Here is a 15197-nt window from a genome sequence, read left to right as displayed (position 1 = left end):
AAACAAAATAGGGAACAAAAGAGTATTGTCCCTCATGGACAAAAGTTGGGGACACGAGTCACGTTGGGTATTTGGAGGTCTACGAGCATTAACTCTTGTATTAGGAAGGATTGAGGGATTTTTTGAAAGGGGGAAGAAGACGTTTACGATCGTCACAACACTATCGTAGTGTTTGTGGCACTTGTGGCCACAAACGTTCAAGTCTAGCCAAACCTTCATCGTATGTAGTATAGGACGTCCCCAGTATAATTTTTATAGCTCTTTTTTGAATGCTTCCAATTTTAGAACATTGGTCGTTAGTCAACCCTGGGGGTAACAGACAGGGCAAGCGTATTCAAGACAGGATCTTAAATAAGAACAATAAATTATTTTAAGGTTCTGGATTGACATGGAGAACTGTTTGAGAAGGGAGAAAGATTTAAAGAGAAAACCACCAGATTTAAACAAGTCAGAAGTGTGGGACTTCCATTTAAGGTCATTGTCCAGCTGCACACCAAGCAGTTTAACAGTATTTAAATTGGGTATGCAAAGGCATTTATTGATAGGGGGTATATTTTTAAAAAAGGAGAATAGCATTAAACTGCTTTTGGGTATGCTTAGGTTGATTTTAACAGTGTCAAGATCATTCTTTAAGTTGTTAATGAGTGCGTCAAGTTTAATGTCTGAAGTATTAGAAGGTTTTGTTTTTGTTTTGTTTTTTAATATTGAGAATTAAGTGGTTAAACTTATGCGTTTCTATGTATCTTGATTGACGACTTTGAAGAGATAAATCACTATTGTTAGAGTTTTTTAAAGCTTTTTTTTTTCTCTGCGCTGTATATACCTTAAAAATATTTCATCTTCGTCAAAATTATTTGTTTTAAAGATTTATCCGTTCTACTAATTGAAAAGAAGTATTCTTCTTGATAGTAAGCCATGGTTATTATAGTTCGGTTGCAATTTTAACAATTGTTCTACCTTATTGGTATTCTTGTTTTGGCAGGAAATTTATGATTGATAATAACATAGAAAATTTCCAACAATCTATCTTTCACCTGAGACAAGATACGTAAATTTCATGGGAACCAAGTCTAGAGGGACCTTATTTACGTTTTCAACCTAAATGTCAGCTGGGTGGCGTAAAAAGAATCGCCCAAGCTTTCTAGATGATTTGCAGTTGCGCTCTAGGCATAACGTAACTGGAGACTGAACCATGTTTTTTTGAAGTTAAGCAGCTTGAACCAAAAAGAGCCTCTAACTAGAAAGAGCTCTGTAAGGCGTATCCATTATATCATACCATTAAGTCCCTTCAGAATTATATAAACACTTAGTTTTAAAGGTAATTCAATAATTAAATAATTCGATAATTATTATAATAATGATTAAATGATTAAAATAATTCAGTTAGCATGCCAATTTATGCGATGGGCATTGACGGGATCCTTACTTTCAAAACAGTTTTGCTTCGTCATCATCATCAAGCATCATCATCAGTAGAGTTACTAACTTATCAAAATTATTAATTTTGATATGTTAGTAACTATTGATGATGATGACCGACTGTGTCATCGAAATATCCAGAGCCTTTGTATATATTTTTGTTTCACTGTCTGATCAAAGGACCTGTCCCTATTTGGAATTCTTATTTGTTTCGTCATAGAAAAGACAGTGGGAACAGCTTGGAAGGTATTGGTCAGTGATGTAGATGGAAGAAAACAGAGAACAATTATAGTTCACACAATAACTCCCCTCTTCCCCTTTAAAAGTAAAAACACAACAACATGTTGTCATGACAATGGAACAGGTTTTTTTGGCCATACGGTATTTGTTGTTTCTCTTACCATAGAAGATATGAGACTCATCTTTATAATTCTTAATAGTACTAATAGAAGCATACTACAATCTTGTTTTCCTTGTTTTCAATGGAAAGCATTAAGTATATTAATAATGAATTCTAATGATAGATCTAACGCCGTGCAATGAATAAATTGAAAATAATATTAACAAGTAGATTAATTGAAGGGCAAAGCTATTAAGTCAAACGAGTAAATTTTGTGGCATAAAAAAATCGCTTAAATTAATCAAACAGTTCGTGGTAACGAACTGTAAAAAACGGTAATTTATTAAGTTGTTTTATAACTGCTGCTCGCTTTAAGTGTCAAATGTTGCTCTTTATTTTGAGCTGATAATTTTTGAGAACTTAATTCACGATCGTTTTAACATAGGAAAACGAGAAGAAACAAAGTCTTGACAACAAGGACTGCATCAAAAGAATGGAATTTTGATGTTTATTTAAAATATATAAAATTCATCAAGCTTAATGTTACCTATCAAAAGTTATGAACCTGAGAAAATTTGCCCAACTTCTGAAAAAGAGGGAAAACACGCCCAAAAGATCAAGTAATCTTAATGAAAATTACATCCTTAGATTCAGCATATCAGAGAACCTACTGTAGAGGTATCGAGCTCCAATATACAAAAAAGTAGAATTTTACATTTTTTGCCAGAAGTACATTTTTATGGCACTTGGTATTAACCAAGTGACATATAGCAGTCGCCAATTCGGTCGGTCTGTCGGTCTGTCGGTCCCGGTTTTGCTACTTTTGGCACTTCCAGGTAAACTAGGACGATGAAATTTGGCAAGCGTATCAGGGACCGGACCAGATTAAATTAGAAATAGTCGTTTTCCCGATTTGACCATCTGGGGGGGGGGGGGGAGTGGGGGCCCGGTTAAGTCGCAAAAAATAGAAAAAATGAAGTATTTTTAACTTATCAACGGGTGATTGGATCTTAATGAAATTTGATGTTTGGAAGGATATTGTGTCTCAGAGCTCTTATTTTAAATCCCGACCGGATCTGATGACATTGGGGGGAGTTGGAGGGGGGAAACCTAAAGTCCCGGTTTTGCTACTTTAGGCACTTCCAGGTAAGCTAGGACGATGAAATTTGGCAAGCGTATCAGGGACCGGACCAGATTAAATTAGAAATAGTCGTTTTCCCGATTTCACCATCTGGGGGGGGGGAGTAGGGATCGGTTAATTCGGAAAAATAGAAAAAATGAAGTATTTTTAACTTATGAGCGGGTGATTGGATCTTAATGAAATTTGATGTTTGGAATGATATTGTGTCCCAGAGCTCTTATTTTAAATCCCGACTGGGTCTGATGACATTGGGGGGAGTTGGAGGGGGGAAACCTAAAATCTTGGAAAACACTTAGAGTAGAGGGATCGGGATGAAACTTGATGGGGAAAATAAGCGCAAGTCCCAGATACATGATTGACATAATCGGAACTGATTTGCTCTCTTTGGGGTAGTTGGGGGGGGGAGTAAGTCTTAAAAATTAGAAAAATGAGGTATTTTCAACTTACGAACGGGTGATCGGATCTCAATGAAATTTGATGTTTAGAAGGATATCGTGTCTTAGAGCTCTTATTTTAAATCCCGACCGGATCTGGTGATGGGGGCGGGGAGTTGGGAGGGGGAAGCCTAAAACTTGGAAAACACTTAGAGTGGAGGGATCGGGATGAAACATGGTGGGAAAAATAAACACAAGTCCTAGATAGATGATTGACATAGTTGGGGGGGGGGGTATTTCTGAAAAAATAAAAAAAATGAGGTATTTTTAACTTACGAACGGGTGATCGGATCTCAATGAAATTTGATATTTAGAAGGATATCGTGGCTCAGAGCTCTTATTTTAAACCCGACCGGATCTGGTGACATTAGGGGGGGGGGGGGGTGGGAGTTGGGAGGGAGAAACCTAAAAATTGGAAAACACTTAGAGTGGAGGGATCGGGATGAAACTTGGTGGAAAAAAAAACACGAGTCCTAGATACATGATTGACATAACCAGAATGGATCCGCTCTCTTTGGGGTAGTTGGGGGGGGGGTTAATTCTGAAAAATTAGAAAAAATGAGGTATTTTTAACTTACGAACGGGTGATTGGATCTCCATGAAATTTGATTTTTAGAAGGATATCGTGTCTCAAAGCTCTTATTTTAAATCCTGACCGGATCTTGTGACATTGGGGGAAGTTTGGGGTGGGGAGACCTAAAATGATGGGAAACGCTTAGATTGGAGGGATTGGGATGAAACGCGGTTGGAAAAATAAGCAGAAGTCTTGCATACGTAATTTGCATAATTGGAACGGATCCGCTCAATTGCGGGGGGGGGGGATTCTGAAAAATAAGAAAAATGACGTATTTTTAACTTACGAAGGAGTGATCGGATCTTCATGAAACTTCATATATAGAAGGACCTCGTAACTCCGATATCTTATTTTAAATCTCAACCAGATCAAGCGTAATTGGGGGGGGGGGGGCAGTTGGGGGACCGGAAATCTTAGAAAATACTTAAAGCGGTGAGATCAGGATGAAACTGGACGGGAAGAATAGAAACCTGTCTAAGATACGTGACTGACATAACTGGACCGGATCTGCTCTCTTTGGTGGAATTAGGGGGGGGGTAATTTTGAAAATTGAGGTATTTGTAACTTACGAAAGGGTGACCAGATCTTAATGAAATTTGATATTTAGAAGGATCTTGTGCTTTAAAGTTCTAATTTCAAATTCCGACCAGATCCTTTGACATTCGGGGGAGTTGGAGGGGGGAACCGGAATTCTTGGAAAACATGAAAATTGGAGTATTTATATCTTACGAATAGATGATCGGATCGTAATGAAATTTGATTTTTAGAAGGAATTCATGTCTCAGAGCTCTTATTTCAAATCCCGACCAGATCTTTTGACATTGTGGGGATTTGGAGGGGGAAATCTTGGAAAAACACTTGGAGCGTAGGAATCGGGATGAAGCTTGGTAGATAGAATAAACAAATGTCCTTTATACGTGATTGACAGAATCGTACTGGATTCGCTCTCTTTGGGGGAGTTGGGGGGAGGGGTTCAGTGATTTGGCGAGTTCGGTGCTTCTGGACGTGCTAGGGCGATGAAAATTGGTAGGCGTGTCAGGGAGCTGCACAATTTGACTTGATAAAGTCGTTTTCCCAGATTCGACCATCTGGGGGGCAAAAGGGAGAGGAAAAATAAGAAAAAATTAGGTATTTATAACTTACGAGTGGGTGATCGGATCTTAATGAATTTTGATATTTAGAAGGATTTTGTGACTCAGAGCTCTTATTTTAAATCTTGACCGGCATTAAGCCTTTTATTTTCCTTTTTAAATCAATCTATTGATTCATAGATTTTGTTAGAGCTCATACCATATGATCTCTTGGCTCTTAGCTCTTCTCGCCTCGTCACAAGTGCCATATGAGCTCTTAGCTCTTGTTTGTCAGAAGTAAAGCTATTAAGTCAAACGAGTAAATTTTGTGACATAAAAAATCTCTTTAATTAATCATACACAAAATTGAATAATGATTAGCCGTGGTAAGTTTTGAGATTAGTCTAAAAGAGGTTATTAAAGAATCTGTGAAAACAAAGGATCCTTGACTCGATCACTCGCCAAAAACTTAGGAAAAATTCTAAAAAATGACGGAACACCCATGAAACTTGCCGAATTGTTTAAAGCATACTACATGGGGTCAAAGAGTCGAGCTCGAGTCTACGGAGAAGACACTGAGGAATTCCTTGTTGAGTTTGGAACTTAACAGGTTTGCGTCCTGTCTCCGACTTTGTTTAACTACTGTATTGATTGGGTACTCAAGAATGCGCCATCTTCTCATCCAGGAGTTTAGATTGGACAGAAAAGTTCGCTTGAAGATCTTGACTAAGCTGATGATGTTGGAATCCTCTCAGATCCAGAGAAAGCTTAAACTAAGCTTGATGATATGGTAACCTTGATAGATTCCATTGGATTATAAGTCAGTACAAGGAAGACGAAATTTAGGGTAATAAATCGTACTGATTCTTTTGTGCTAACTGTAAATCAAGTACAGTTGGATCAGGTCAACAGTTTTAAATACCTTGGTCCGCAGATTGGTACTGAAGGATCTTTAGACGCCGATTTTCAGCAGTGATTGCAGAAAGCACAGATGGTCTTTGTTTCGCTCAGAATACCTTGTTGAACCGATGTGAAATTAGTGTTCTGGTCTAAAGTTCGAGTTCGAGTCTACTTGACTTTGGTTCGAACAATCCTTCTTTATGGATGCGAAAAAGTTAGAAAGTTAAAAATATAAAAGGAAACATTTGTAATATATTTTGTTACGGTAAAGCACAATTGATTCAGGTCAAGTATCTTAATTCATTTGGTTATGGCACTATAGCAAAACTTTCAGTAGAAAAAAACTTTTTTTTTATGGAATCATGTAATAAGCAATATGACTAAATAAACTAAATATTTAATGTATTACTATATAAATTCATGGAAACAGCAATTCAATATTTTCTTTCAATGCCATTTCTATTTTTCAAATTTGGTAATTTTGCCAGATTGGAGGAAAAAATGAAAAATGCTAAAATTTATAGTAGTTACCGCTCTATTACTATTTCTAGCGTTTTTAGCAAGGCTCTAAAAAGTCTTGTCCTGCCTGAAATGATGCATAAATGCGTGCTAAATTATAGACTGTTTGGTTTTTGTAAGCATTTGAATTGTGCGTTCGCTCATCGCCTATTGAAGTGTATCCGCAGTAATGCTGATAATTGGGAAATCCTGTATATTTATGTTGTGTGACTATACAAGCAGGATTTAATTCAGTAGTCTAATCAAAAGTATTTTTGACTCTGCTTGATTTCAGAGTTACGCCTCATATAGTTGTGTTGATTTCTTATAGGTATAACCATAGTTATGTTAGGGTCAAACTCGAAAAGGATCTTTTAACTGTCTTGGGGTTCTTCTTATTAGGGGACTTAGGCAAGGTTCAATTTTAAGTCCTACTGTGCTTAACATTCTTTCGACAACTGTGACTAGGACGATTAATGGTGAAATTTATAGTGACCTTTGTGATTTTAGTTTGATTGGCTACGCAGATGATGTCCTGCTTATCAGTTAGAGTCTTTCTACTCTACAGGCAATTCTTGATTCTTTTATTTCTTATTATAAGCTTCTAGGAATTAATGTTGCCAAGATTGAATTCTTTACTTTTAATGCCAGTGGTAAAGCTCCGCGTTCTTTATCTGTTGTCGTAGTAGGTAAATATATTATAGTCTTCGCTGAAATACCTCAGCCTCGTTTATAGTCCAGACAAGGGTAGTACTTGGGTTCTTAACGTTGAAAATGCCATATCAGGTTTCCTCACCAGCTATGCTAAAATTGCTTCACTGAAGTATAGTTATAGCGAGCGTGTACTTGCTAAGATTCCCGCTGTATTAGAAGAATAGTTTTATGTTGCAAAGATGTTGTGTTCGTGATCCTTGAGATATAGTGAATTCATTAAATTGAGATGCGTTAAAGTGAGTTATTTCAATTTTCACTCGTTGTAAGATTTATATATTTGCTATGATTTTTATATTTGCTCTTTTTGATAAGCTGGATGCACGTAGTGCCTTCGGTTCTAGTATAACTTACCCCTTTATATTCTTCAAAGTTGATTCCTCTAACCTTTTCAGATAAACCCAGAATTAAACATTTCCCTTTTTCTATTAATAAATTCTGATTGTAAACAAAAGGTAAATTACACGATTTACAATCCTTGCCCTGGGGCTATAGACGGCATGGCAACCTCTGAGGCATAGTTATAAGATTATTTGACAACTTAGAACAAAATCACAATCATGGTAGTTTAGAGGGGGAGCTTAAAATAGCTAAGAGAGAGGGGGTATGGTTGCCCTCGAATCTCTCTTCAAAATTCCATCAACTTACTTTGAAAGTTTCAAGTTATCATACCTTGAAAGTTATCGTTGGCTGTATTTTATTTTGTATATCCTCACTTTCAGGGCTTGGGATAGGCTGTTATTTGTATAATTTGGCTTGTGAATATATTAGTCTTCTACTATTGCTGAACAACTAGTATCAAAGTACTGGATGAGAATCCCAGAAAATGCGAAGTTCAGCACTAATCACTCCAAACGTTTGTGAAACTCTTAAGCTAACTCTGTCCCATATATTGTCCCATTAAATTAGGGATTCCAAAAGAACCCCTGAGGTTATAGATGCACGTGTGAGCAAACTGTCTCCCTCTTTATAGTGTTTGGAAAAAAAGGTGTTACCCGGAAATGCGGTATACTTGCCCAATTTGCGGTGATTTTGATGGGCTGGACCATTTCTTTTCAGGGGCTAAGTGAACTAAGAGGGGCTTTCTTAGGGTGGGTGATCGTGAGCCCATTCTTGGAACTTTGAAGTCGGCATCGAAAGTAAATATAGTAGCAATGGGAAATTTTGTCCGGAATGGTCTTATTATTCGAAAGTCGAGTGTTACATGATTTAGTTTGTTTGTTGTATACGGCCTGAAAAATGGCCTTAAATACAGTCATTCATTCATTCATATACCCTTCGTTAAATACTTTTTTTTGTCTTAGCTTTTGAAAATGCTGCATTGAGGTTTACGGTACATATAAAAGCTTTTAATAGTAATGTTTAATAGAGAGGAGAAGGGGCTTGTACAAGAATTATCTGAGTGATACTGATAGATCATATGAAAACAAAAGGACCGTAAAAAAAGTGGAGAAAGCACAAAAATATGAACTAAGGAGGTGTGAAAATACTTTTTTGTCTTAGCTTTTGAAAATGCTGCATTAAGGTTCATGGTGCATTTAAAAGCTTTGAATAGTAATTTTTAATAGAGAGGAGAAAGGGCTTGTACAAGAATTAACTGAGTGATAGTGATAGATCATATGAAAACAAAAGGAATGTAAAGAAAGTGGAGAAAGCATTAAAATATGAACTAAGGAGGTGTGAAGTGTAGATCATGAATAAAATTACCGAAGATCTGGAAGATGCAGCTAGACGGCATAATAGTAAAATATTGTACTGGCATGTTAATAAATTGAGAGGGAGTAGTCATCTCGACTTGTCCCTGTTAAAGATATAAACGAGGCCACAATTAGTGATAAGGAAAGAGTTAAAGAGAGATGGATGGAATATTTTGAGAATATGTTAAACCAAGATACAGTTGCAGCAAAAGATACAGAGGAAAATGAAAAAGTTTTTGATACCTTGTATGTGAAGGAAGATTTGTTTTGCGAGGAAGAATTAGTGACTGTACTAAAAGGACCAAAAAATGATATGGCTCCAGGTGGTGATAGTGTGGTAAATGAGTTTCTTACATATGGTGGCTCTGAGGTTAGAAATAAGCTACTGAAGATTATGAATATTATTTTTGAAAAACGGGAAGTACCTAACGATTATAGGAAAACCTTAAATAAGCCACTGTATAAGAAAGGTGATAAGAGGGAATGTTTTAATTATCGAGGGATTAGTCTGGTCTCTGTAGGTAGCAAATTACTTGGTAATATGGTACTTTTTAGACTGAGAGATGCTATAGACAAAGCTGTAAGAGAAGAACAGTGTGGTTTTAGAAAAGGTAGAGGATTTGTCGACCAACTTTTCACTCTTGGGTTAATAATTGAGAAGTTCCATAGTTGTCAAACACCTTTGGTCCTCGGTTTCATAGATTATGAGCAGCTTTTGATTCTGTTGACAGAAGAGCTTTAGCAAAGGCCTTGTCCTTGTATAGTATACCAGACAAATACATTAAAGCGATTAGTGCAACGTACGAGAATGACACTGCCGCGTTTAAGGTAGGAAATGAGGTTAGCAGCTGTTTTTGTATTAAATCAGGAATTTAGCAGGTTTGTGTTCTATTCTCCTTTATATGGATCATTTTGATGGACTTTGTCTTAAGGAGCACAGGAAAGGCAATGGAAGACCACGGAATCAAATTGGGAGGAAAAATTCTCTTGAACTGAGATTATGCTGATGATTTAAGCATCCGAGATAAAAGTGGGAGAAAAATGAATGACACGTTAAGAGATTTTGTCAGTTCAGGGTGCTAGAATTGGTTTGAAAATTAAGGTTACTAAGACCAAGTCACAAAGGCTAGGAATAAGTGAAAAGGAAAAGGTGACGTTGGTTAACGAAAAGATTGATCAGGTGGACAGTTTCACTTACTTTGGTAGTATTATTAGTAAAGACGGTGGGAGCAGTGAAGATCTTAAAAGGGGAATAGCCATGGCTCGGGATGTTTTTTCACAGTTAAAAAAAAATTTGGAAGAATAAGAAGATAAGTCTGCAAACCAAGAATAGAATAATGGAAGATACAGTGATGACAGCAGTCAAATAATGCTCTGAATCATAGGCGCTCCAAAAAGCGGATGAATATTTACTAGATGTTCCAGAGAAATTGCCTATTGAGCGTGCTTTTGATATATTCTAAGGATAGATTTAACGGCAAACGAGAAATAAATTGGTAATAGTTTTAAAAAGGGGGTTAATTGAGACCGTAGTTTTTAGGTTAAACAAGTTCGTTTTTGGCATAAAAGATTTTCCAAATCAATCATGCATAAATTATCATAATAATTAGTTATGGTAAGTTTTGATATTAGTCCAAAAGAGTGGATTGAAAAGTGATTAACTAAAGCTATGTTTTAGCTCTAGTAGAACTTGAGATAAAAATGTCCAAGTATATTCTTAAATGCATCTTATTTTCTAATTTTATAGCTTAAGTTTGGTAAATCTTTTTTGCTTTAATCTTCTCTTAAATTCTCTTTTTCAATTTTTGGATTAATAAATTTTTTACGTAAAAATAGTCAGCGAAATTTCGACGTAAAAATACGTTGAATTATGATCCAGGAAAAAAATTATCATTCCTAACAATAACATACCGAGTATTTTTTTTATGTCTATTCAGTTTCAACTGTAACCTTTCAGCAATGTCAGCTACTGCATTTCAAATTATACTATACCTTTTATTCACATTGACATTATTCACCTTTTTAAGGGTTTTCCTCATTGAATTTTTTTTTTGGAATCTAAACAGTATTTTTAGTATTTTTCTTCTTTTTTTTATCATCGATTCTAAAATAATTTCACAATTTTTCACTTCTTCTTATAGATTATTGTCAATTTGAGCTGTAAGCAGAAATTTGAGGAAATTTTCTTAATCCAAATTTAATGGTTTTTTTTTTTATTAAGAATTCTCTTTAATTCTCTTAAATCTCTTCAGCTTTTTCTGCAAGCAGATTGCTGTTGCTAGATCCTCCAAGCATCTTTTTTATATTTTTTTCTTTAATATTCTTGCGGAGACATGGAAAATTCGGAAAAACACGTTTGAAGGTAATTCTCATCAAGTTTTGCTCATTTTGTTTCCTATTTGAAGCTTATATGTGGTTAAGTGAGTGACTCAATGTACTTTCAAAAAATTGCTTATTATGATCCATCGGATTTGATGTCCCTTAGAGGTTGCATCTCTGCTTTTAGGTATTTTTATATTTTTTTTAAAGCGCTAGAAAACCTTACAATACGACCTATATTTTTATGAACAGCTTTTTGTGCTTATGTAAAAGATACTTCCAAAGCGAGCATTTTCTTACAGGACATGAAAAAGTGCATTCTGGAGAAAAGGCGTTTAAATGTGCTGCGTGCGAGAAACGTTTCACCTGCGTTAGTTCATTAAAAAGTAAGTGATCTAATCACATTTTTGTTCATTTCCTGGAATTTTCAACAGAACCTCTATGTAGAACTTGCATAATTACAGTTAATGTCCTGGGGGCTGTTGGGGTTTTTTGTCCTCATTTGATGCATAGTTATCTGGCCTTCAAATTGTTTAGAACAAAATGGCTGTTTCAAAATGTAGATTGGATTTTTTGGGCTTGGGGGGGGGCCCAAGCCCAAAACGAGCCCTCTACAAATTTTTTACGACAATGCCTTCCACACGAAGTGGTCTGAAAAAATAAAAAACCTTTACTTGGGCATCTCTATTGTATTCTGCTGTATTGTGTAATCTTGTTTTCATTTTTTTTTTCTATTACAAGAATTCATCGGACAAGCCTAGGTTTTAATAATAGTTGTTTACTTGTCAATTCAGTATGGATTAGCTGTCAATAATTTTGATGTATTTCAATAAAGGGGTTTTCAAGAAAGTAATCTGATTTTTCAAGAAAGTATCTGGGCCAGCATGTCTCCCACTTTCTGTCAAACTTTCGAAATTTATCAATAAGACCGAGATCGTTTTTGACAGTTGCCTACCGATTCTTAAAATGACCGCCAGGACGTCTGCGCCAACCTGATAAAGACGCAGTGCATGCCATTATCTTCAAAATAGTCAAACTCAAATAATTATAACTCAGGGGTTAAAAGACTCCCCACAGCCCCCAGGTCAAGGGCTACAACTTCTGCAAGTTGCTGATTGTTAATATGTAAGGTTTCTTGTGGATCGGGTGGTCGTATAAACTTTAGGTGGGGGGGGGGCTAATTTGATTGGAAGTCGAAGGTTCTAGTTCCTTTCTTAAGAGCCCAAAGTAATTAAAGAGCAACCATGGCATGCACAATCAATCTGCATGCACATGCTTCTTGATGCGGTCATTGGATCTTATCAGGACACGGCCAGGCCAGCGCAGTCTCCTGTTTCTGATAATCGTGGCTTTGGGCTCCATTTTACAGCAGCGATGCTGCGCATCAGCATTTAAGATTCTGCCAGAGTATCAAATCTGCGGGATTTTTTTGTAAACAGCGGTGGTCAAGGACTTCAATACCTTAGAAATGAAGTACCTTCAGTTGCAAAGTCCAAACTGCGTGGAAGAGAACATATCTAACAACCACATTATAGACACAAATTTTTTCTTCTTACCATTTTCCCGTTGGCTCCACAAATGGCAACGGATTTTAGAGAAAATGGCTTGGGCTTTTTTTATTCTGATCTGTACGTCAAGGTTACAGCCTCCACGAGAGTCTATTATAGAATCAAGATTAGTGAAGCTGTCGAATTTTTCCAGTTCATGTCCGTAAAGCACAAGCTGATCTGACTCTTTACTTAGATATATGACTTTACTTCATACCTTGTTAATCTTCATACTCAGTTGCTTAGAGAAATATGCTATTTCATTTAGCATTGCTTGGACACTTGTTTGATCAGCAGCAAAAGCACTGATGTCATCCGCGTAATCCAGGTTAGATACGTTAATGCCAAATCTCGTAATCACACCGTTAAAACTCGAGGGTGCTCTTTCTAGAACCCAATCTATAAAGTAGTTAAACAAAACGGGGAACAGTATGCACCCGCGTTTTGCACTACTATCCACATTAAAGGGTTCAGTTTCTTCACCCAGCACTCATGCAGTTGATTTGAAATGCTCATAGTTGGCCTTCAGCAGCTCAATGAATTCAACCGGCTTATTATCGTCTACCATGGTTCGCCAATGGTTTTTATGGTTCCAAAGTTGAAACCAGCCACAAAATCTAGAAATATGTTGGTTATAGGGATGATTTAGCGTTCGCACTGTTATAAAATAATAGTCTTGGAAACTTGTGAAAAAAAAGGAGTAAACCTCAAACAAATTGCTATACAAATGGTTTTCTCACTACCTGACCAAAAAATATGTGCTGATTCTCAATCCAAAAAGTTTGCCGCCCTAGCTCTTCCACAAATTTGAATTTTTTTTAGATTGAGGCAAAAAAATTTGATTGAGTAAATACCAGTAAATGGGATTAGATATGACGCTCTTTTGTTTTGCTGATGAACATGAAACAAAATGTTCAAAGGCAGAAGCATTTTTTGGGGCTTAAACTTTTGAGAGAGAGTGAGCTGGGGGAGAGGTTCAGCTTGTAGGTGGATATTAAACTTGGCCTATGGCAAAACATTTGCAGCCTCGTGTCTTGGTAACAACCAAGACTGGGTCCAGGTAAAGTCTACTATGCCTGGAATCTTAATTTTTTGAAAGTGAGTAAGAATGAGGAGGAGAAGGGAAAGTTGAATCACATATTTAGCAACAAAAAAAAACAAAAAAACATTTGGTCGATGAGCTTCCCTTAACTGAGCCGAAACGCTAGTTCCAAATAGGAGATCAATATATTCAGATATAATACAACACAGAGATCAATTACATAAGGCTTATAGAAATCACAGTAACACAGTGACTCATTCGATAGTGGCAAAGTAGATTATATTATCGGAGAAAAAATGATTTTTTTTTCTTCATACCATTTTCTCATTAGTTCCATAAATGGCAGTGGAGTTGAGAGAAAATGGTTTGGACTTAGTTGATTCTGATCTGTACGTCAAAATCACAGCCTCTACGAGAGTGTTAGTGAATCAAGATAGTGAAGCTGTCGAATTTTTCCAGTTCCTGTCCGTAAAGTATAAGCTGATGTTCTGACTGTACACTTAGGTATATGATTTTACTTTTTACCTTGTTAATCTTCATACTCAGTTGCTTAGAGAATATGCTATTTCATTTAGCATTGCTTGGACAGTTGTTGGATCAGCAGCAAGAGCACTGATGTCATCTGTGTAATCCAGGTCAGGCACGTTAATGCCAAATCCCATGATGACACCATTAAAATTCGAGGGTGCTCTTTCTAGACCCCAATCTATAAAGTAGTTAAACATAGAGGGGGACAACAAAATCTTAGGAATATTAAATTCTTTTTGTGTATAAGCTATCTATCTAAACATCTTTTCAACTCGTCATAATCCCCTTCTAGGTCTGCGGAATTAAATAGGAATATTAGTTGTGATACTAGAATTAAATTCATCTTTTCTTAAATATTATTTTTACATGCCTGTTTTTTATTCCTCCAAAACATATTACAGCTAAAATATGAAATATTGGTCGGTATCAAACTTTCCATGAATGAAGGATTAAATATTAAAACGCTTTGTTCACGAAACGAAATTTATGAACAAAATAAGATCTCTGCAATAGCATGTAATGCAAAGCTAAACTGATAATAATAGTAGACCTAATTCAGATTTAAACTTTCCAACCTATGACGTAATTGCATTTGACCTTTTCAAGAGGAAAATTATTTTTCCTTTCGTTGCATGTAACCAATTTTTTTTTCTAATTCCTGAAAATTTTCTACAAAATTCTGTCAAAATGAGTCTGACAAGTTTGACAAATGTAAAAGCACTTTTATCTAAAAGGCTATTTGTTACAAACCTTGTAACTTATAGAAGATTTTGAAAATTCGAATTTTATAGAAAATTACGCAAAACTAGAAGAATTGTTGAAGCGTAACAACACTTGACGCCTGTTTTTTTTTGTTTTTTTTTCTTTTTTTTTGAAAGAAATGGATCCCATTTTTAAAAGCAATCAAAATGACAAATGCTTTGAAGTCTGTTTTATGCTGAATCTTGATAGTTCGATGGTTTGTGATCAAGGGATCA

General features: G+C 36.0%; 1 protein-coding gene across 6 annotated transcripts in view; it reads left to right on the top strand.

Annotated features, from left to right (window-relative positions):
* LOC136038592 (histone-lysine N-methyltransferase PRDM9-like) overlaps positions 1–15197 on the top strand; it is a 206651-nt gene that overhangs the window by 50804 nt on the left and 140650 nt on the right. Inside the window, exon 9 of one of the 6 annotated variants that reach the window (XM_065721797.1) lies at positions 11406–11489. The exons of the other annotated variants lie outside the window; for them this stretch is intronic. Within the exon in view, the coding sequence (XP_065577869.1) occupies positions 11406–11489 (84 nt within the window). The remainder of the gene's footprint in view (positions 1–11405; positions 11490–15197) is intronic. 6 annotated transcript variants of the gene reach the window in all.

Source organism: Artemia franciscana, chromosome 18 (genome assembly GCF_032884065.1).
Source record: "Artemia franciscana chromosome 18, ASM3288406v1, whole genome shotgun sequence".
Classification (NCBI taxonomy): domain Eukaryota; kingdom Metazoa; phylum Arthropoda; class Branchiopoda; order Anostraca; family Artemiidae; genus Artemia; species Artemia franciscana.
This window is presented reverse-complemented; position numbering and strand designations above follow the sequence as displayed.